This window comes from Chionomys nivalis, chromosome 1 (genome assembly GCF_950005125.1).
Source record: "Chionomys nivalis chromosome 1, mChiNiv1.1, whole genome shotgun sequence".
In the NCBI taxonomy this organism is placed as follows: domain Eukaryota; kingdom Metazoa; phylum Chordata; class Mammalia; order Rodentia; family Cricetidae; genus Chionomys; species Chionomys nivalis.
The window spans coordinates 26,225,218-26,247,344 of NC_080086.1; the positions used below are offsets into that span (position 1 = coordinate 26,225,218).

At 54.2% G+C, this 22,127-nt stretch overlaps 2 protein-coding genes across 6 annotated transcripts; one reads left to right on the top strand and one right to left on the bottom strand.

Annotated features, from left to right (window-relative positions):
- The first annotated feature begins 852 nt into the window (after positions 1-852).
- Positions 853-4,546, top strand: Gapdh (glyceraldehyde-3-phosphate dehydrogenase). Its single transcript, XM_057773955.1, has 8 exons — positions 853-931; positions 1,162-1,202; positions 2,948-3,047; positions 3,130-3,327; positions 3,424-3,621; positions 3,707-3,937; positions 4,021-4,202; positions 4,297-4,546. Exons 2-8 carry the CDS (start codon positions 1,180-1,182, stop codon positions 4,364-4,366), a joined length of 1,002 nt encoding a protein of 333 aa, XP_057629938.1. The 5' UTR covers positions 853-931; positions 1,162-1,179; the 3' UTR covers positions 4,367-4,546.
- A 148-nt stretch (positions 4,547-4,694) lies between these two features.
- On the bottom strand, positions 4,695-22,043 carry Iffo1 (intermediate filament family orphan 1). Of its 5 annotated transcripts, XM_057773947.1 has the most exons (10): positions 21,245-22,043; positions 17,613-17,673; positions 17,412-17,507; positions 16,222-16,362; positions 15,946-15,954; positions 14,976-15,160; positions 14,586-14,706; positions 14,237-14,332; positions 7,615-7,745; positions 4,695-6,010 (listed from the first exon to the last, which is right to left on the bottom strand). In XM_057773947.1, the coding sequence occupies exons 1-10, from the start codon at positions 22,021-22,023 to the stop codon at positions 5,905-5,907; spliced, it is 1,725 nt and encodes a 574-aa protein (XP_057629930.1). In that variant the 5' UTR covers positions 22,024-22,043; the 3' UTR covers positions 4,695-5,904. The 5 variants fall into 5 exon arrangements, with proteins under 5 accessions (XP_057629930.1, XP_057629916.1, XP_057629910.1 ...); XM_057773933.1 differs by lacking the exon at positions 15,946-15,954 and having other exon boundaries at positions 14,976-15,136; XM_057773927.1 differs by lacking the exon at positions 15,946-15,954 and having other exon boundaries at positions 14,237-14,335; positions 14,976-15,136.
- Between the last annotated feature and the right edge of the window lie 84 nt (positions 22,044-22,127).

Below are 22,127 nucleotides of genomic sequence, written 5' to 3' on the forward strand. Positions count from 1 at the left end.
CCTCTTAACCTCCTCCAACCCAACCCACAACCAGGGTACTGTCCTCATCCCGGGGCCCCAACCTAGACCTTAATTGGGGAACACAGAGGCGTATTTGTGAGTCTCAATGATCAAGTCTCCAGGCTGCAGGGCATCCCGACCTATGGCGTAGGGGACCGCCCCTTCAGGCCTCGTCCCTTGCTCTCACAGTTCAGTACACAAGCCTGGCCTCTGGCCCAAGAAATGGAAGCCAGGAGGTGGAGGGGAGGTGGAGTGGGGGTGGGACCGCAAATGCGAAGGGCCCCCGCAGGAGGCAAAGTGGCCCCTCCCGGGCCTTTTCTTCAGCTTTAGTCTGTGTCACTACCGAAAAACAACGAGAAGATCCTCAACTTTTCCGCAGCCTTTTCAAAAAGGGGAGAGGGTCGATGGTGCAGCTGTGGGCAGACCCACACTTCTGCTCCATTTCCCCCGTTCCTGCAGCTCCCAAGTTCCTCCCACTTTTTTCCAGCGACAACTTTCAGGTCTCTGGGTCCTGGATGTCCTGGGTGCACACTCCAGGTCCTTAAGTCCATAGGCTATATTCCCTCGGTCTTATCCTGGGACCCATCACCGGGTCACCTCCCCAGCGAGGCAATCTCAGTTCCCCTCCCCCCTCTCAGCCCCGAGCCCACACGTTTGGTGCGTGCACATTTCAAAAACGAGGCGGGTCCAAAGAGAGGGGGTTGGGAGGAAACGAGAGAGGCCCAGCTACTCGCGGCTTTACGGGTGCACGTACCTCAGGCCTCAGCGCCCTAGTGCTGGGACTGGTTGAGCGGGGCGGGAGGCGGGGCACGCGTCATCAGCTCCCCCTCCCCCCCTGCTCCGGTTTCTATAAATACTGACTGCAGCCCTCCCCGGTGCTCTCTGCTCCTCCCTGTTCTAGAGACAGCCGCTTCTTTTCGTGCAGTGCCAGGTGAAAAACGCGGAGTGGGCCACAAAAGGCCTGGGACGATCGGAAACTGGGAAAGGGGTGCGCGCTGTCCGGGTCTGGGAGCGCTGGTGCGAGCTCCGCTGTCCGAGCCGGAGCTCCGCATTGCAGGGGCTGGAGGAAGACGTGATGGGGCGAGCGGCGGGAATGGTGGCGGGTGGGGGTGGGGGGTCGCCGGGTGCACCAGGCCACGCTGATCTCACTTTCTTCCGCAGCCTCATTCCAGAGACACGATGGTGAAGGTCGGAGTGAACGGGTGAGTTCGGGGCTGGGCTAGGGTGGGGCTCCGGACCCCACTCCGTTGCGTACGCAGGTCTACCTGACCTGGGGACTTTCCAGTAGTATGGGATGGTGGAAAGGTGGCCTTAGCACCCAAGGAGACCTCAAGGTCAGCGATCTGACCAGACGAAGGCTCCGGCTCCGCCCTTGCGGGGGATGAGCGGCCGGGAGTCCTCACTAGGAGGACCACCCCACCCCCGCGCACGCCCGCTCAGGATCCATCCCCTAATCCCCTGGCTGGGGCTTCTTTCTTTACTTTCGCGCCCTGAGTAGTCACGTGTCTGAGGGGAGCCCCTCCCCCCATCACCCCCTTCCTCCCGTTCGGTGGCACGGGGATGTGAGGTGCGCCCTTCTTGGCGCATCATCTCCCAAGGGCTTGGCTTCCCTTAGGGTAACTGGCCGCCGCCATGTTGCAAACGGGAAGGAAATGAATGAACCACCGTTAGGAAACCATCCTCGGGCCTTCCTCCTTTCTGGCTTATGACTAACCTTCCCACTCCCTCTCGCCGGGTGGAGTCACCTCTATCCTGTAAGACAGGTGATACAAGGCTTCCGTGCTCTCAGGAGAGCTCTGCATCCCAAGCCGTCTCATCTTATTAGCCTCCAAGCAGCCTGATTCTCCTCGGGCATAGGATGCATTTTCTAGATTGTTCTCTGAGAATCTAAGCAGACTTAGAAGTCCGCTTGTCCTCCCAGCTCCAAAGGTGTGGTAGCGATGGCGTAGTGCGGAGGGGGGGGAGGCGGTGGCTGAATCATGGTGGTTCCGAAGAGAAAATTTCCACCAGGAAAAGGCTCCGGAGCTAGCAGCCCCTTCTCCCCCATAACCTCGACTTCCCAAACTATAGGCCAGACTGTAAAGGTCACTAAGCGGATTGAGTGTCTCTCTGAGCCTGGGGATCCTGCCCTTCTCCCCATTCCATCCTCCAGAAACCAGATCTCCCCACTCCACCCTAATCGGAGGTTAAATTTAGCCGGCTGACCTTTCTGTGTCTGGGGTCTGGGCTCTTCCACCCTGTTGGCCCCTACACACATCTGTTGCTCCTGCTTCTGATTTTTAGCTAGCAAAGACAGGTGTTGGGATTAGTGGTTGGAAAGCCCAGTGGTTTTCTCCGTATCTTTCCCTTTAGGAGGAGGGACTTGGAGGAAGCAGGTGGGCTGACCCTGTGCTGTTTATTCTGACCTTTAACCTTGCCCTTTGAGCTTGGTGATGCTGAGTGCACAAGTCCTTCCTGTCTAGGGGTGTAGCCTGAAGCCAGGCCAGGCTGGAACAAACTTTCCAGAGCCTGCTGGATAGTGGGGGTGATGAATGCCATGTGCCAGGCTTGTGCCCAGACTGGGGTATAAGGAGGAGAGGGTGTTGGACAAGGCTTTGAGCCTGATTTCACCTCTTGGACAGGAAAGAAAGCTCCACTTTATGGCTGTAAAAGCCCAACCGGCCCTCAGCTGCTCATGGAAGATAAAATTAGGCCTCGTGGGGCTTCTAAGGATGCACGTGCCCTATATTTGGGTTCTACATCTGACTATTCTACCAGCTTTATTAAAGGAAATCCTAAACAAAACTTGAATTTCCTGCTTCTTACATTCCAATACTGTGCTGAACCTCCATAGAAAGAGCTGTGCCTTTGTTCTTAGAGCCGCACAGTGGGCCGCGGTTTCTGTGAGTATTCGTTGACCCAGCACTGGCTGGAGACCTCTGACACTCCCCTTGTTTTCTTGCCTCAGATTTGGCCGTATTGGACGCCTGGTTACCAGGGCTGCCTTCACTTCTGGCAAAGTGGAGGTTGTTGCCATCAATGACCCTTTCATCGACCTCAACTACATGGTGGGTGCTGCTCCTGCAGGTAACGGGGGAGGGGGGAACCGTCTGCTGAACCAGTCCCTGATGCCCACGCTTGTTTCCCCAGGTCTACATGTTCCAGTATGACTCCACCCATGGCAAGTTCAAAGGCACAGTTAAGGCTGAGAATGGGAAGCTTGTCATCAACGGGAAGGCCATCACCATCTTCCAGGAACGAGATCCCGCCAACATCAAATGGGGGGATGCTGGCGCCGAGTATGTTGTGGAGTCGACCGGTGTCTTCACCACCATGGAGAAGGCTGGGGTAGGTGCCTGCTAAGCTGGAGATGAGGGGTACCCTGCGATTTGGTGCCTAAAAATTAGGAAGAACCAGGTCTGAAACAAACTTTCTCTTACATAGGCCCACTTGAAGGGTGGGGCCAAAAGGGTCATCATCTCCGCCCCTTCTGCCGATGCCCCCATGTTTGTGATGGGTGTGAACCATGACAAGTATGACAATTCCCTCAAGATTGTCAGCAACGCTTCCTGCACCACCAACTGCTTAGCCCCCTTGGCCAAGGTCATCCATGACAACTTTGGCATCGTGGAAGGACTCATGGTACGTACTTCATTTGTCTCACTCGGCTGGCGGTGGAGCCTTCTGTGGGTGCCCTGCAGGACCTCACTTACTCCATGTTTTCCAGACCACAGTCCATGCCATCACGGCCACCCAGAAGACTGTGGATGGCCCCTCTGGGAAGCTGTGGCGAGACGGCCGTGGCGCTGCCCAGAACATCATCCCTGCGTCCACTGGCGCTGCCAAGGCTGTGGGCAAAGTCATCCCAGAGCTGAACGGGAAGCTCACGGGCATGGCCTTCCGTGTTCCTACCCCCAACGTGTCCGTCGTCGATCTGACATGCCGCCTGGAGAAAGCTGTATGTCTGGTGGGCCGGGGGTTGTCGCTGACTATAGCAGTGAGCTTGGGGCTTGTAGTCACCTTGATTTTTGCCCTCAACAGGCCAAGTATGACGACATCAAGAAGGTGGTGAAGCAGGCATCCGAGGGCCCACTAAAGGGCATCCTGGGCTACACTGAGGACCAGGTTGTCTCCTGTGACTTTAACAGTGACTCCCACTCTTCCACCTTCGATGCTGGGGCTGGCATTGCTCTCAATGACAACTTTGTAAAGCTCATTTCCTGGTATGTGGGGATCAGAAACGGGCAAAGCAGTGGCACCCCTGGTAGCCAGCCCAGAGAGTAACTCTTAATTGATTGTCCTCCCAATGTGCTCCAGGTACGACAATGAATTTGGCTACAGCAACAGAGTGGTGGACCTCATGGCCTACATGGCCTCCAAGGAGTAAGAAGCCCACCCTGGACCACCCATCCCAGCAAGGACACAGCAAGAGAGGCCCTCGGCTGCTGAGCAGTCCCTGTCCTAACTCAACCCTTGACACTGAGCATCTCCCTCACAGTTTCCATCCCAGACCCCCAGAATAGCAGGAGGGGCTTAGGGAGCCCTACTCTCTTGAATACCATCAATAAAGTTCATTGCACCCCTCTTCCTTTGTTCTAAATACAGGGTCGGTCAGGGGAGGGAGGCAATGTTGAGAAAGTTTCATCTTATTTGTGCACATAGCTGTCACTTGTCACATAGGGTGCTGCAGGGTCCAGAGCTATCGGCTAGCCACATGCCAGCCCAGGTGGCCCTTCCTGAGGTGTCTGGCACAATCAGGGGTGGGACCTGACAATGGGACCATAGGGTGGGGTCTTTAAAGACTAGGGTTGGCCTGAGTTTCAGGGCTGTGTGTGCCTTTTATCAGCAAAGGTCAGTTGTGCCTAGCTCTCCAGACATGAGGTGAAATTGGAAGGGTGCCCAATACAGTAAGAATGTATCAGTCAGCGGAGCCTGACACAGCTGAGCTGGATATGCGCCAGGAGTCTCATGACGCCCCCTAGTGGACACTTGAGGGTGCTTTGGTTCTGAGGCAGTGAGTGGCCTGTTTCCAGCACCTCGTTACCTTTAATGAAGATCTCAACATCAGGCCTCTGGTGGGACAGTGGGGGCCCATACTTTTAATCCCAACAATCCCAGCGCTGGAGTGGTGGAGGCGGGAGAATCTGAGTTCAAGGGCATCCTGTGCTGTTAGCAGAAACCTTGTCTCAAAAAATCAAAGTGCTTAAAACAGCAACACGAAGCTCAATAAATATCCTTCATTGGTTAAAGATTCCATGGCCTCTCTCGAGACATCCTGACTGTCCCCTGCTTTCCAAGGTCAAGAACATCTTAACCTGTTGGTTTTGTAAGACCCTCCCTCAGCTGGTCCCTGGAGAGAAGGTGTAGTATCCAACCACACCTGCGTGCAGGCCAGGCCGGGCTTCACCTTCGCCTCTGAGCAGAGTCTGCCTCTGGGACCCCCTCTCAGCTCAGGCACGAGTTCACTTCCCAAGGCCCGGTGCCCTGCCTCCCTCTGAGGCCCTACGAGTAAAGTAGAGCCTCCTCCAGATGTACAAGGATGCACGAACCCTCAGCAACTCCCAGATGAACCTGTTTCACAAAAGTGCCTGGGCCAGTTAGCACCAGTACCAAAGTCCAAGATGCCCCAGGAGAACAGGCAGGTCCCAGAATCGCATTCCTTACAAAATGGGGAAGGGAGGATCACAAGTGGTCTGGCAGCATTTCAAAGATGGACAAGTAGCAAACAGCCACAAGTGAAGAAGGCAGGAGTGTCCCCACTGAGGAGAGCTGTCCAGGAAGGGTGGGGTCAAGCCTAGCTCCAGATACCCCGGGAACCCTGGGGAGGAGACAGCTCAGGGCCAGGCTTAATGCAGCGGCACAAGACAGTCCTCTGCACACCCCCACCCCTGCCTCAGTGAGCTCTGGGGAGCCAGGCACTGGCCCCTATCTCATGGAGCTATCAGATGAGACATCGCGATCGGAGTCCTCAGTTTCGCTTGGCGGTGGCGGCGGGTCGCTAACCGGGACCGCAGTGAAAGCAGGAGACTTTCTAGAAAAAAACAGCAGATGTCACCTTGGGGCAGGCAGAAAAAACAGCAGATGTCACCTTGGGGCAGGCAGAAAAAACACCAGATGTCACCTTGGAGCAAGCAGGAAGCCTAAGGAGGCTTGCATGCCAGGCAGGGAAGGGGGGGGGGGACACGGGACACTCATCCCTATTCACCTTGATGGGGAACAGCTCCCCTCTGAGAGGCTCTGAGAGGCTCGGAGACCAGAAAAGTCTCAGGGTGGAGCCCACACCCACACGTACTGACACTAGCGCCCAGCCTCTTGCCCAGCTGTAATGGGGGCAGGGGGACAGATATTTCACTTTTGCCAAGGCTGAACCCAAACTCCTGGGTGCAAGCAATCCTTTTGCCTCCAAAGTAGCTGGGGTGACAAGCAAAGGCCACGAAGCCCAGTAAGCACACACACTGTGCCCGGCTTAGCGGAATTCAGGGGAGAGGGCTGGGGTTTTTGATTTCTCTGAGACGGGGTCTCAGTATCCATCCATCCCTTGCTGGCCTGGAACTCTATATAGAGGAGAGACTGGCCTAGTACTTGTGGCAATCCACCTGCCTGGGACACCTATGCACTACCACACCTGACTGACTGTGGTTCCATAGGATAGGCCTTATTGTTACTGTTGCTTTTTGTTTCCTTTTGTTTGAGACTAGGTTTTGCTACTGTGGTCCAGGTCAGCCTTGTGACAATCTTTCTGCCTCAACTTTCCAAGACTGGGACTGCAGACATGGGCCACCATGTCTGAGTTACAGATTTGTTTTTCTTTTCTTTTCTTTTTATTGAGCTCTACATTTTTCTCTGCTCCCCTCCCTGCCTCTCCCCTTCAACCCTCCCCCAAGATCCCTACCCTCCCAATTTACTCTGGAGATCTTGTCTTTTTCTACTTCCCATGTAGATTAGATCTATGTAAGAAGTCTCTCTTAGTGTTCTTAGTCCTCATTGTTGTCTAAGTTCTCTGGGATTGTGGTTTGTAGGCTGGTTTTTCTTTGCTTTATGTTTAAACCACCTATGAGTGAGTACATGTGATAATTGATGGGGGGAGATTTATTTTTTATAGAATTTATTTTTGTGTTCACTGGTGTTGGCCTACATAAATGTCTGTGTGAAGGTGGCAGAAGTCCCGCCTGGAACTGGAGTTACTGACAGCTGTGTCATGTGGATGTTGGGAATTGAACCCAAGTGCTCTTAACCAGTGACCCCCTCTCCAGCTTCCATATTTTTTTAAGTTCTCTCTCTCTCTTTCTCTGTGTGTGTGTGTGTGTGTGTATGTGCATGCACAAGGCCTCAGACAGGCTACATAAGTTACTCTACAACTGAGCTATATCCCCCAAACCCAAATTTACTCATACATAAGGTCAAGTACACAAATCACGATTTTGGCTTTGCATAAAAACCTGCCTCTGTATCTCTTCCTTCCTGGCCAGGTTTTGGCTCTCAGACACTCAGAATTGGGGCACTGGTAGGCTTCATCTGACCACCAGAGCAGGGAGAGGAAGCTATCAATCCAGGCCACGCTTACGCCTACAGGTGACCGGGTCACTGCCCACAGGTCTTTCCTGGGTGGGTGGGCCCCATGGGGCAGCTCCTTACCGGTCCCCTGACTGTGTGATGAGCCGGCGGCAGGTCTCCATCTGCACGTCCAGGCCCCGCTTCATGCTGCACATCTCCATATACTCGTGCAGGTGACGGTTCATGTCGTTTTTGGCTGTGGCCAGCTCCAGCTGCAGTCAAGTAGGGCAGGGCGGGATGAGGAGGTTAGCGAGCCCAGAGCACCAGCTGGGCCCCCGGATGGGGCAGTCACACAGGTGGCAGAAAGCATCAAGTATACCACAACTGCCTTCTTCCCACCTGGGGGGCAATCTAACTCCAGACCCTCACTCTGGCACAGGCACGCGGGACAGTGCTCCACGCTCACCCCTTTCCCGGGGATCTCTACTCTCTCTCCCACTCCCAGAGTCAGTTGCCTTAGTTCTTTTTAAGCAATAAGAACATAGCACAGTGAGCACATCCATAACTCCACACTCGGCAGCCAAGGTAGGAGGATCTTGATTTCAAGGGCAATTTCATGTAAACCTAAGACCTAAATAGTAAAACCTGGTCTCAAAAAGGGGAAAGAAGCTGAGCATGGTGGTGGCGCACACCTTTAAGCTCAGCACTCGGGAGGCAGAGGCAGGCAGATCTCTGCGAGTTTGAGGTCAGCCTGGTCTACAGAGCTAGTTTCAGGACAGCCTTAGCTGTTACACAGAGAAACCCTGTCTTGAAAAACCAAAACAAACAAACTAACAAACTAACTAAAACCAAAGAAAGAAAATACTGGGGGTGGCAGGGACACGGGACAGGACTAGCCAGATGGCTCAGCGGATAAGGCACCTGCTGCGCAGGCCTGACAATCTGAATTTGACACCAGGAACCCGTAGGGTAGAAGGACAGAACGAAGTCCATATTGCTCTCTGACCTCCACACATGCACCATGGCATGCGACCAAGGACATATAATAATAATAAATTTAATTTTTACCAAAAACACCAAGGATAGCCTTTGCTGGAGAGGTTGTGGAGAAAGGGGTACCCTCATCCATTGCTGGTGGGACTGCAAACTTGTGCAATCACTTTGGAAATCAGTGTGGCGGTTTCTCAGAAAAATTGGGATCAACCTACCCCTGGACCCAGCAATACCACTCTTGGGAATATACCCAAGAGATGCCCTATCATATGACAAAAGCATTTGTTCAACTATGTTCATAGCAGCATTATTTGTAATAGCCAGAACCTGGAAGCATCCTAGGTGTCCTTCAATGGAAGAATGGATGAAGAAAGTGTGGAATATATACACATTAGAGTACTACTCTGCGGTAAAAAACAATGACTTCTCGAATTTTGCATGCAAATGGATGGAAATAGAAAATACTATCCTGAGTGAGGTAACCCAGACCCAAAAAGAAGATCATGGGATGTACTCACTCATAATTGGTTTCTAGCCATGGATAGGGGGCCACTGAGTCTATAAGTTGTGGTCCTAAAGAAGCTAAACAAGAGGGCAAACCCAAGGAAAAACATATAGTTATCCTCCTGGCTATGGGTAATAGACAAGATTGCCGGGCAAAAAAATGGAATCTTGGGGGTGGGGTGGGATGGGGGTAAGGGGAGATGGAGAGAGAAAAGTGTGAAGGAGAGGATGAGGGGAACTTGGGGAAATGGGATGATTGGGGATATAGGAAGGTTGGATAGGGGAGCAGGGAAACTCATATCTTAGTTAAGGGAGCCACCTAAGGGTTGGCAAGAGACTTGAACTTGGAGTGGCTACCAGATGCCCAGGGCAATGTCCCCAGTTAGTTCCTTGGGCACCTGAGGATAGGGAACCTGAAATGAACCTATCCTATAGCCATACTGATGAATATCTTGCATATCACCACAGAACCTTCATCTAGCGATGGATGGAGATAGAGACAGAGACCCACACTGGAGCACCGGACTGAGCTCCCAAGGTCCTAATGAGGAGCAGAAGGAGGGAGAACATGAACAACAAAGTCAGGACCACGAGGGGTGCACCCACCCACTGAGACAGTGGGGCCGATCTATTGGTAGCTCACCAACGCCAGCTGGACTGTGACTGAAAAAGCATGGGATAAAACCAGACTCTCTGAACATGGCGGACAATGAGAGCTGACGAGAGGCCAAGGACAATGGCACGGGGTTTTGATCCTACTTCATGTTCTGGCTTTGTGGGAGCCTAGACAGTTTGGATGTTCACCTTCTTAGACCTGGATGGAGGGGGGAGGACCTTGGACTTTCCACAGGGCAGGGAACCCTGACTGCTCCCGGGACTGGAGAGGGAAGAGAAGAGGAGTGGGGGGAGGGGGAGAGGGGCGGGAGGAGGGGGAGGGAAATGGGAGGCGGGGAGGAGGCGGAAAAATTATTATTATTATTTTTTTTTTTTTTGGTTTTTTGAGACAGGGTTTCTCTGTGGCTTTGGAGCCTGTCCTGGAACTAGCTCTTGTAGACCAGGCTGGTCTCGAACTCACAGAGATCCGCCTGCCTCTGCCTCCCGAGTGCTGGGATTAAAGGCGTGCGCCACCATCGCCCGGCTTAAAAAATTTTTTTTCAACAAAAAAAATAAAAAAAAAAAGCATTTATAGGTGTGGAGAGGCTTGCAGAGTAGCTCAGTTGGCAGTGTGCTTGCCTTGCACGCAACAAAACCAAAGGTTTGGTCCCCAGCACATTCAACTGGACCTGGTGACATGTGTCTGCAATCCCAGCTAGGGAGGTGGAGGCAGGAGGATCAGAAGTTGAGGATCAGCCTGGTCTATAGCAAGTTTGAGGCCAGCTTGAACCACAGGAGAGGCTGTCTCAAAAAACAAGAGTCAGGAGAGGCACCTCTGGAGAGAAGCTGCCTCCGTTAGCGCTAATTCACTGTGGAGTGGCCCAAAGTCACTGCAGTGGAGCAAGGCTGGCTTGTGTTTAGAGCATTCAGTCCATTTCGTTTCTCACTCATAACCCACTCCCCCCCAACAGGAGAGAGATCCACACTGAGTGATTACAAGATCTATCTTGATTTCAGAAGTTTCAGGCAGAAGAAATGGGATACCTGCACCAAGAAAAATCTCTCTCCCAGAGCTGCCTCAGCAGCCAATTTTGGAGGCAGAGGAAAAGTGGGCTGAGGCAGAAAAGAATCTAGGCCAGAGACAAATCTGCTGCCTCTCTTTGTAGTGTGTGCAAAGGCCAGGGGCCAGAAGGGCAGGCCTGAATGCCGTGGGGTGATTTGCTTGGCTGCCTGGGAGCCAAAGGAAGGCAGAGGAACGCCGTGAGGCATGCGAATAAGGAGTGGGGAAGCCACCAGCAACAAAAGCAAACGGGCCAGAGGGTGGGAATGGGCAGAAGGAAGGAAATGAGGCACAGGAGCAGACAAAGGGGCAGCCAGGACACTGGCATTCTGGGTCATCTAGTGGACAGCTGGCTTGAAAAGTGTGCTTGTTCCCACAGGAGTCTGTGTACCAGTGAGAAAAATACGATACTCCAGGTCAGAGGTCAGCTGCCGCCGTGTACACACGCGTGCATGTGCGCATGTTCTCTCTCTCTCCCCACCCCTTCCCCAGTTAGACTGCAGGGGATAAGGCTAGAACCCATTCTTCTAGGCAACGGAAGTGAAGCACAAATGACCTCTCAATGCCCAGGCAGCACTACCAACAACGGCCTCTGTGAGTTCACACTTCACCCTAATTTAAACACTGAAGGGGAAGATGCACATTATAGAGGACATCTTCAACAGGTCACCCCCACACCCCCATTCCAGACTCAGCGTGGGAGATCAGAGCAGTGGAGGTAGATGGGAGAGATGGGAGGAGCCAGGGCCATGGGAGAAAACTCCAACCTATCATGAATTTACCATCCAGTAAGCGGGCTGCTCTTCCTCAGTAACAGGGATCAAGGGTCACAAAGATAAAGCTACTACAGATACCCCAGGAGCAGCCCTGCCACGAAGCCACCAAGTGAGCTTTCTTCACCTTTCTTCCAGGAGAGGACAGAAGTCCCACAGCTTAGAAACAGCTCCAGATCCATGTTTCTCCTTCAGAATTTTTTTTTTCTAAGACAAGGATTATGTAGCCCAGGCTGGTCTCAGACTTGTTATGTAGCCAAGGATGATGCCCGTGGACCTCTGGTCCCGCCCCTGCCTCCCAAGTGCTCGGAGTACAGGCTCGCACTACCACATCCGGTTCCATGTGGTGCTGGGATTAAACTCAGGGCTTCGCACAGTTAGAGTCCCAGCCCAGGAGGCTCTTGTTTGTCTCACCAGGTCGTGTTGACAACTAGGCATCTGTGGCCCAAGGACAGCCCCAGTCACTGTGCTCAGAGCCGTACCTGGCTGAAGGCCTGGAATCCCGAAAAGGTTGGCATAAGCCAGGGAGGGAGGGCAGGGAAGGGGAAGGAGGAGGCAGGCAGTAGGAGGAGTATACAGGAGATGGGAGAAAGTCACCTGTCCCCACACAAACCTCAGCTGGGGGCAGAATACTGGCTGGGCCTCTGAAACTCAGAATTTCCCTGGGTTTGCTTAGGATAGTATGACCATTTGACATGTGCTGGGACATGAGAATGCAGGAAAGTAACTTCCAAAGTTCATTCTCAGAATGCACCCTATAGGCGTGGGAATGCCCCAGAGGACCTCCACGGAGGCTGAACGCGCAAGTCTCCGAGCCACAGTCGTCACACAGCCCCACCCAAGGCTCCTCTGACAGCGACCTCCTCTCTACAAACCTGCCTCAGCAGGACAGCTGAACCCCTACTCTATCACCATTTATAAAGGACTCCCCAAGGCTCAAGACCGAAAGGGAGATTCCCCCAGGAGCTCAAGGCTGAGCAGGAGCTCCTCTGAGCGGTACAGGACTTAGGGTGTTCCCAGTAAACCGTGCAGTGTGACACACCAGGCTGCCAGACCCTGCCCTAAGCGCCACGTGTCTCACTCTATCTGATCATCCTAATAACCTAGCCTGCAGAGAGAGACATCCGTCTCCATCTGACAAATCAAGAGGCAGGCCCAAGCTCAGCATGGCAGCAAGCGTCTGTAACTCCTGCACTCAGCAGGCTGAGGCAGGAGAATTGCCTCCAGTTTGACGCCAGCTTGGCAGCACAGAAAGACCCTGTATGGGAACCTAGAGAGGTGGCTCAGTAGTGAAGAGCACTCCCTGCTCTTGCAGAGGACCTAAATTTGTTTTCCAGCACTCATGTCAGGCTCACGGGAGCTGATGCCTTCTTCTGACCTCCAGGGGCACACGCACACGCGCACACACACACACACACAGTAATAAAAAAAGACACACAGAAAAGAGGAGAGAGAGAGCAAGTGTGTGCACGCATGTGTGTGAAAGCCTGTATCAAAGAACTAAAGAGGAATGAGAGCTGGCTAGCTAGTACACCTCACCCAGCAAAGCGCTTACCTGATGAACCTGAGACCTGGGTGGATCCAAAGCCTATATGAGAAAAGCTAGACAGTGCAGTGCACACTATAATCCTGCAGGAGGCACAGACAGATGGAGTCTAGAGTCTAGAGCTCCCTAGCCAGCCTGCATAGCCTACTCGGGAAGTTCCAGACCAGCAAGAGACCATCTCAATTTTTTTTGTCTTTTAAAGTTAACCACACCTGGGCTGGAGAGACAACTCAGAGGCTAAGAGCACTGGCTGCTCTTTCAGGGGTCCTAGTTCAGTTCCAGGCAACCACATGGTAGCTCAGAACCATCTAAAATGAGATCTGGGGCCCTCTTCTGGCCTGCAGCCATACAGGCAGAACACTGTATACATAATAAATAAATCTTAAACAAAAAAAGCTAACCACACCTGAAGAACAACATTAGGTTTGTCTTCTGGTCTCCACACACATGTGTGTGCACATCTGCATGCCCACACACACACACACACACACACACACACACATTGCAAAGCTGAAATGTTGTAGCTCACACCCATAATCCTAGCAAATGGGGATTGGGGGCAGAAGGACCAGGAGTTCGAGACCAACCTAGATTACAAGACAAGAACTTATAAATAAATACATAATGAAACAGGTACTCAAAAAGAACAAGGGAGCCAGGAGTGGGGGGTGCACACCTTTAATCCCAGACCCAGGAGGCAGAGGCAGGTGGATCACTGAGTTTGAGGTCAGCCTGGTCTGCAGAGGGAGTTCAAGGACAGCCAGAACAACAGAGAAACCCTATCACAGCCCGTCCCAAAATTAAGAAAGAATAAGGGGCTGGTGAGTGATGGTTCAGCAGGTAAAGGCATAAGCTACCAAGTCTGACAACCTAAACTTGATCCCTGAGACCCACACGGTAGAAGGAGAGAACTCACTTCCTCAAGATGTCTGTCCTCTGACCTCCACACATACCCACTGGCAAACACATACATACATAAGTGTAAAGTGATCAGAAAAGAAGGAAGGAAGACAAAAGATCTGTTCCAAGTGGTGATGGAGCCAAGACTTGAACCCACATCTATCTGCCTCTAGAGCCTGAGGTCTCAAGGGTCCAGCAGAGCTACCACAACTGGGGGTTTGCATGCCACCTGTCAGCAGTCGGTGGGTCCTGGTCTTGGGATCTAGCAGGGAGGAGGCCAGCAGCACACCTACAGCCTGGCTTGTGAGTCCCGGGAACGGAGCCCCCACTGCCGACACCCTTACCCAATCCCTACAGCCTGGCTTGTAGCCCCAGGAATGGAGCCCCCCTTACCTCTATCTGGTCAATGGTCTCTTGATATTCCTTCTCCCGGGTTTTGAAAAGGGATTCAGTATCCTTAATCACCTTCTCCAGACTGTCCTCCTGCTGCTGCTGGAGAAAGAGAAGCGAGGGGCAGCCAGCCAGGGAGAGACAGGAGCGGGGCATTCCATGGGCCAAGGAAGGAAGAGAGAAAGTCTGGTTAGAGGAAAAGAAGACAGAGAAGGATGCAGAGGAGAGTGGGGAGGAGCCAAGGGAAGAGGAAAGCCACACTGGGGACATAGCGTGAGGCGGGAGGGAGACAATGTGGCAGGACACAGAGGCAGAGCCTGAGGGGCCTAACGCCAGAAGGGGAGGAGGTTACCTCTCCCTGGGCCTCTGAGGCTGCCATGGCATAGCCTGAGAAATCCTCCCAAAGCAGCAAGGTCTCCTCAGTCTCCTCCCAGGTCAGGCTGTCACAGTCGTCCTCAAAATCATACTCCCTCCTAGAGACAGGGAACCTGGGTGTCAAGGGCACTGGGGCCTCTAAGTGGGCGGGCACAGGGCACTAGGGGAGCTCCGGCCTCGGGGGACTGGGGACATTTGGTGAGGGCAGCTGGGATGGACCTGCCAGCTGGCTTCAGGGGCCTGGGAGGGGCCTGGGGTATATGTGATGAGGGCAGCTTCTGGTGTGGGCAGCTGGGATGGCCCTGCGGGACTCACAGCTGGGATGGCCCTGCGGGACTCACAGCTGGGATGGCCCTGCGGGACTCACAGCTGGCTGAGCATGCGCTGCATCTCCTCGTTGATGCTGAGGGCTGTGCTCTCCTCCTCGTCCCCCTCGGGCTGGCGGGGGGGCCCATCACTCTCCGACAGGGAGGTGTCCTCCTCCACAGCGGCCTTGCGCTCCCGCTTCCGCCCCCCCATGGACGGGACCTTGATGGGAGACAAGTGTAGAGACTACAGAGGCGAGGCCGGGTGCATGAGGAGAGGGTGGGCAGGGAGGCCGCAGGGTGGAGCAGGGCCAGCAGGGAGGGAAGGGCAGACAGAGAAGACACACAGTTACACGACAGGAACAGAAACAGGACAGTCACCGAGACATGGACAGACACACACAGACAGGGCAGGGCTGCGGACAAAGAAGGAAGGAGAAACAGAACAGAGCAGTAAGCTAAGGAGAGAAATGGCTTGTGGTGACTACACTGTGTTTAATGGGGGCTGGAGAGGTGGCTCGGCAGTTACGAGCACTGGATGCTCTTCCAGAGGACCCAGGTTCAATTCCCAGCAGCCACATGGCGGCTCAGAGCCCTCCATAACTCCAGTTCCACTACCCTCTTCTGGCATCCTGGGGCACTAGGCACTCCCCTGGTGCACAGACATGGAGGGAAAAGACCCATACACATACAATAAATCTTTAGAAAAAGAGAAGAGGGGTTTAATGGCTACAGAGGAATTGGGTTTTGCTTAGTTTTGCAGTCTTTCTCATGAAAGGACTCCAGGGAAAACAGTCTGGGTTTCGAGGAAGATGCTTAGGTTTACTACGGAGAACTTGAATCACATCCAGATCCGAAAGGCCAGTGGGTGAAGGAAAGGGAAGAAAAACCAATGAGGAGGAGACTAAAAACAGGAGGAGCAGGGAAAGCAGAAAGAAGACATCTGGCTGAAGAGTCTAGTGGTTCAAAACTCAGGGTGGGGCGGCTTAGAGACGGGACCAGGACAATAAGCTTGCGTGAGTTCACACTAACCAGCTTCTTCTATGGAGAAAGCAAGAGAAAAGATGAGAGGAACAGAGAGGAGAGAAGCAGACAGAGGAGGGGGGAGGGGGAGATGGCGTTAGAGATGGCTTCCGAAACCTCTCTCCTGAGGTTGTCCCTTGCCCCCCAACCTAGTCCCACCAAGGGCCCCAGGGGCCAAGATGTGTCCCAGCAGTGAAGGGTAGCAGGGCCTGAGATTCAGGCCAGCTATGACAGAGGCCTTTCCGCCTGCCCAGCCCCTAGGAGCCGTGGCCTCAGGCCTCTCACCTGGAACATCTGGATCATATCCTCACAGTTGCGCTGTTGAGCCAAGTCACACAGCTTGGCCGTGATGTCGATGCGGCGACAGATGTCCATGTCGACCTTCATGGCCTTTTCCTGGATCTTGGTGTCCAGCTCTGTCAGGTTCTGTACCAGGAACACAGGGAAGGAAGTGTGAGGAGATGCTCAGCACCCTCAGCCGGGAAAGATAAGACCTCAGCAGGATCTTTGTCCTTTGTAGCACACCACTGTCCCCTCCTCCACAAAGTCCCTGACCTGCTGGACCAGCGTCTCTTTCCCTGGGGACCCATCCTACACCGTGCATATCCACAGGGCAGCTCATGATACTAACCCCCAGGGCAGTACAGACATGGAAGGGCTAGGCTGAGGCTGGGATGAGTGGGGCCTCCCTTGAACCAACCACGGTTTTCTCTCCTACGGAAACGTAAGCTCCCACAGATGAAAGACACCACTGGGGTAAGAGTGACAGCCAGGTGGTGTGCACACCTTTAATCCCAGTATAGAGGCAAGCAGATCTCTGTGAGTTCGAGGCCAACCTGGTCTATAGAGCGAGTTCCAGGACAGCCAGGGCTATTATATAGAGAAACCCTGTCTCAAACAAAACAAAACAAAACAGAGTGGAGAAAGTACTGGCAGATGACACTCATATGAGCACCAGCCAGGGCATTATCCTCATCAAGGCAACCTGAACAGTCTTTCCTTCTGCTTTCCATTCCTCAGATGAGGCCAGAGAGGAGGTACAGGGGAGGAGGAGGCGGCGGCTCAGGGCCACAGAACTAGCAAGTGGCAGAACTTGGAAGGGAGCCTAGGCAGCTGGCTCCAGAGTTGTGCACATTCTTTTGTTCTGTTTTGATGCTGGCCTTGAACCCCTCATCCTTCTGACCGTTCTGTCTCCACCTCTCAAGTGCTAGGGTTACAGGTCTGAGCCACCAGGAGCACAGAGTTGTGCCCTCATTAACTCCTTAACAACCTCTTGTAACGGCAAGGCCACCCACCCTGCTGTGACGCGACAACAGCTTCTTTGTCTACTGGAAGAAGACAGTGGCAAAGAGCAGAACCCTGAAAGGGTGGGAAAGTAAGGGGAGAAGGTGGCACACGGGACACCGACCACCCACGGGCAGGGGCGGCGGACCACCGGAGGGTCCCTGAGAGCCGAGAGGCAAGTCTGCACTCACGTTACTCATGAGGCCCTTGAAGACCACCAGCTCGGCTTTCAGCTGCTCCACCTTCATGGCCAGCTCCTCTTGGCAGGCATCAGCCTCTTGGGCCTCCTACAGCCAGGAGGAAAGGGGGGCACGATGTCAATGTGGGAGAGTATGGGAGGGGCAGGGCTCAGGCTCAGTGGGAAGCAGGGGCTGCGGGGTGGCCGCCCTCACCTCCTGGAGCTCGTTTACTCGCTCCTGCAGCTGGATCCGCACTGTGTACTCCTCTTCCCACCTAACAGACATGGGAAGGGGGAGAGGACAGACCTGGAGTCCCTCCTGCCACTCCAGCTCCTGTCCCCCCCCCCCCCCCCGCTTAGGCCCAGATCAGACCCCAGGTCTAGCTCCCTGGATGGGAATTCGTGGAGACGAGAATACATGGGCCGCCAGCCAGTGGCAGCTGCAGCTGCTGGGTGGCTCCATACTTCCTGGCAAGGGCCAAGCTCACCAACTGTCTGGCCAGAACCTCCAGACCATGTACCAGGAACTATATTTAAGAACAACTGCCACCACTTTGGCTCTCTGCAGTACCCATCCCCACGTGGGCCCAGTTCCACCAGCTGCCTGGCTGGACTCATCCCCCCCTCCTCCTACCCACACCAGTCTACCACGTCCCCCGCCTCAGCCCAGTCTCCCACCTTAAGTGGCACAGATCCGGTCTCCCGCTCCTGCCCGCACAGAACAGAGCTTGCTAGCCTGCTGCCCTGCCTCCTGGGTACCACTTAAACCTGTGAAGCATCTGCAGGACACAGGCGGGATCAAGAGCTGCTCAGCAGTCTTGTGGGGGACAAAGTCTTTCCCCACCCAGCCCCTTGAAGTGAGTTACAAGAAGGTCACAGGGCTGGTGTGATGTCCCCCCAGCAGTGTGGTGAAAGAAGTGGCCATCAGAAGCCAGGGGTAGCTAAGTAGTCACACCAAAGGGACAGGGAACCAGAGGGTACGAAGGCCCCCATAAACAGCATAGCATCTCTCAAGCCTGGGTTCAAACCAGAGATCAACAGGAGCTTGGAAGACACACTTGCCATGGGGCAGAGTCTGGGGGCATTACGTGGGGCATTACCCAGGGCTAAGTGCACGTTCCATCCTGTCATAGAGATGGAAGGTGGGGCGGGGTTTGGCTCTGTAGATTTAGAACCCGAAGTTGGCTGAGTCAGTGGCCGGGCTAAGCCTCAGTGTGTGAGCTCATCACTTCCGGCTGTTTTCCCGCATAGAATCCTTCTGGCCTCAGAAGGGAGGGCAAGGGAGCTGAAGGAGAAGGCTCAGCATAAGAGGAGAGGGAAGGAAGCAGCGGAGGAGAGCCTCTGCAGTCTGTGGCCCTTCACTCCTCTCCCTGCCCCTCACCCTCTCAGGTTCCATGTCTCTGCTCTCACAGCCACAGCCGCACTGCAGTGTCCCTAATAATAACTCCGCAGCAGCTGCCCCTCCCAGCTGGCTGGGGGAAGAGGCGGCCAGCCCAGCCACCACCCTGCCGCTGACCATGCAGCTCAGCTCTTGGCCTCCCTCAGCCTCCATCCCCTTCCCCGCCAGCCCCCATCTGCTTCTGCTTTCGTCCTGGCGATGACAGACTGAAAGCCTTATGCCATACACTTTCTTAGATGAGACCTTCATCTTTACTGGGCCTCAGTTTCTTCATCTATAACATGCAGGTATGGGAAGGGGCCTCCCGTGTGCCCAGAGTCTGTGCGTCTCTGGAGGAAGCCCACCGGACTGACAAGAAGTTAAAACCCTGGCCAAGACGCATCAGGGAGCACCAGAAATCCTATTTAATAATGAACTCAATAAATCCAAGTAAGACATGTGAACATTAGGCAGGATGCTGATTAATGAGGTGGACCATACAGGAAAGATCTGAAAACGACTCATCTGGGCACTCAGGAGGGTTCTCCTTGCTCTCCACCCAGACACACAAATGCGTGCAGTCAGACGTTAATCCAACTCTTGCCTTTTTCTTTCTTTCTTTTTTTTGCAAGATTCCTATAACTTGGGTAGAATTTGGGCAATTTCTGTACATCATGCATTTACCAGAGGCCTCACTTGCAAATAAACCCTATCTCTGCGTTAAAGAGAAAAAGTGAGGGTCTCTTGTCTTGGAAAAACTGAACCCCAGGAAAAGGACACACAGGCAGAGGAGCTAAAAACAGGACTTGGGGTGAGGCTTCCCACCTGCCCTGTCTAGAACTCGAGCTCCCCAAGCTGTCCAGGCTGAAGATGCAGAGCCCAGTGTTGCTATAATGAGACCGAAAGGAAGGCAGGGGCTCAGGACAGAAGGCTGTTGCATACCTAGCAAGTGTAGCCACGGGGCCCTGCATGTCTAAGCAATGTGCTGCAGGGCGATGAGACAATCAGTCCCCAAGGGATAACTCTGCTGCCCTGAACAGCTGCACCAAGGACAAACACCCTCTGTTTTAAAAGCTTTCCTGGGGAAGAGCAGCTGTTCCTAGGATTATGGCAGAACCCTAGAAATGCCAGTGTTCCATTCTGGGTTAAGCCCTACGGGGGCAGAGGCAGGCACAGCCTAGTTCTGGGTGGTACTTAGATGCTGGGGCAACTAAAAGCCCAAAGACGGGCCAAAGTCATGGACACCAGCGTGAGGGCTGAACTTCAGAGAGCCTGCTGCTGCATGTAACTGGGTGGATGCTCACAGGTTACCAAGGCCTGAAGGTCATTCCAGACCCAGCACTGTGTTCTCAGGGTCTCCAGATGGTCCCCACACACAGCTGACCAAGAACAATCCCTGCCACATTGACCCCAAAAGGGTCATATTAGATAAGAAACTGGATAAGCCTAGGTCTCTCTAGCTGCCATCTCCTTCCTCCTCAGTCACAGCCTGGTCAGTCTTCCAAGCACTCGCTCTGCCTGTGATCCCGTCCTATGGCCTGGTTACCAGCCACCCAGTGAATCTTCCTGGTATACAGTCAACATTCCAATGTGACATCCCTTCCTCCTAACTCTTCTGCTAACCTGTTGGGGGCGGGGTTCCTCTCCGAAAGCCAAACCTTTACCCTCTGAATACACTGGGCTGGCCCTGAGACACCCTTATTACTGTAGGGTGTGCCCATGTTCCCAACTTTTTCTTATTCCATCCCTCTGCTGGCTCTCTATTCCCGATTCTTCTGCGAGGACTTCTCTACCAGCCCTATGACGACAGCCATCCCTTCTTGTCCTAGGACAGTCTGTGCCCCTTCTTCTCTCTTTTCCTGTCTGTTTGGTCCAAGCAATCAATGTCTTTGGGCTCTGGAGCCCCTGAATCTCTCATACGGAACCAAGGTGAGACCTGGGTTTGCCTTATGGGAAAAGTCCTGGGCAGATGATCCCTTCTTCACTACCACCTTCCGGTTTCACTTAATCTACCTCCAAAATTAAAACTACTTCCCTCGCCTCAAGTGTGGAGTTTATATTCTGAAACTGTCCCAAGGTCTTTGGCTGGCCAGACAACAAGACCCATAGAGGCGAAGCTCTCGGCTCCGTCTCCCTTTCAGACAACACAACACCCCACAGTTAGCAGAGTCATGCAAACACTGCAGCCTGCATGAGACAGGGAGACGTGCCAGAAGGAAGAAAAGTAGCAGATCCCAAGGTCCTTCTAGAATGCTTCTAGTCAGGAGTCTGATGGGAACTGTCTGTGGACTGCAGCCCCTGCATCCAATTCCTTCCAAGCTCCTCGCTCTCACAGCAGGAACTTCACTCTTGTTGCCATGACTGTTGGGCCCCCAGTTCCCGGGTCTGGGACCCCCCCCCAACTCCCTGCCCCTTCGTGTCTATATGTGGCATGTTGTGAACCCTGTCCCTACTTTTCAGATCCCTACCTCCGCTTGTACTCGTCCCGCTCCCGCTTCACTTTGGCCAGCACGTTGTACAGTGCGCGTATCTCAGGGGTGATGGTGTCGATCTGAACGCCCACCCCGTCAGGGTGTACCCACGACAGGCCAGGCCCTTGTACCAGCGTGGGTTCCAGTCCCGGTCCAAGCCGGCGGGCGTGTGAGAAGGACCAGATAGTGCCGGGCATGAAACGGGTCGACGAGGAGAAGGAGGTGGAGGTAGAGGTGGAGGTGGAGGATGATGAGTGGCAGGCCGCAGAGGATGCGAGGGGTCCGGCTGGCGAGCGGGCGGGGGAGCCCAGCACCCGCGCTGACGGGGGGCACACAGCGGCGGGCCGGGAGCTCAGGGGCAGCCCCAGGGGCCGAATCGGGCTGATGAAGCCGGTCTGTACCGCCTGGTCGCGGCGGGCCAGGCCCCGCCTGCCCTGCTTACCCTCCTCCAGAGCCTGCTGCAGCTGCTTCTCCAGCAGCCGGTTCCGGCGCTCTAGCTCGTGTACCTTGGCTAGGAAGCAGCGAAATCGGAGGTTCAGGGTCTTGAGTACATTGATGTTGGAGCCCAGGTCGTTGCGGAGAGCCATGGCTGCAGGGGGCGCCGGACCAGGCCCGGGAGGCGAATAGGCAGCGGGACCCGCAGAGGCAAGCGCAGGCGGGGGCAGGTCCCCTCCCCCGGCAAAGTGGTCACTTCCCAGGGGGTCCCCCAGCGGCCCGGGCAAGCCCTGCTGCTCCTGCTGTAGGAGGAAGAGATTAGGACCGAATAACGGATTCATGGCTGCGCCTACTGCTGGGAGATGGAGACCAGTGCAGCAGAGGGAGAGGATAAGAGCCAATGAGACGACTGCGGGATACAATCAGCCAATCACACAGACCGGTA

Excerpts from the sequence above, each read along its gene's own strand:
- Gapdh (XM_057773955.1), top strand. The coding sequence starts at position 1,180 with ATGGTGAAGGTCGGAGTGAACGG. Across the intron at positions 1,203-2,947 it reads GTGAAGGTCGGAGTGAACGG|ATTTGGCCGTATTGGACGCC; the intron begins GTGAGTTCGGGG and ends TTCTTGCCTCAG. Across the intron at positions 3,328-3,423 it reads CCACCATGGAGAAGGCTGGG|GCCCACTTGAAGGGTGGGGC; the intron begins GTAGGTGCCTGC and ends TCTCTTACATAG.
- Iffo1 (XM_057773947.1), bottom strand. The coding sequence starts at position 22,023 with ATGAATCCGTTATTCGGTCCTAATCTCTTCCTCCTACAGCAGGAGCAG. Across the intron at positions 14,333-14,585 it reads CCTCAGAGGCCCAGGGAGAG|CAGCAGGAGGACAGTCTGGA; the intron begins GTAACCTCCTCC and ends TTTCTCCAGCAG. Across the intron at positions 6,011-7,614 it reads ATCACACAGTCAGGGGACCG|AAAGTCTCCTGCTTTCACTG; the intron begins GTAAGGAGCTGC and ends GTTTTTTTCTAG.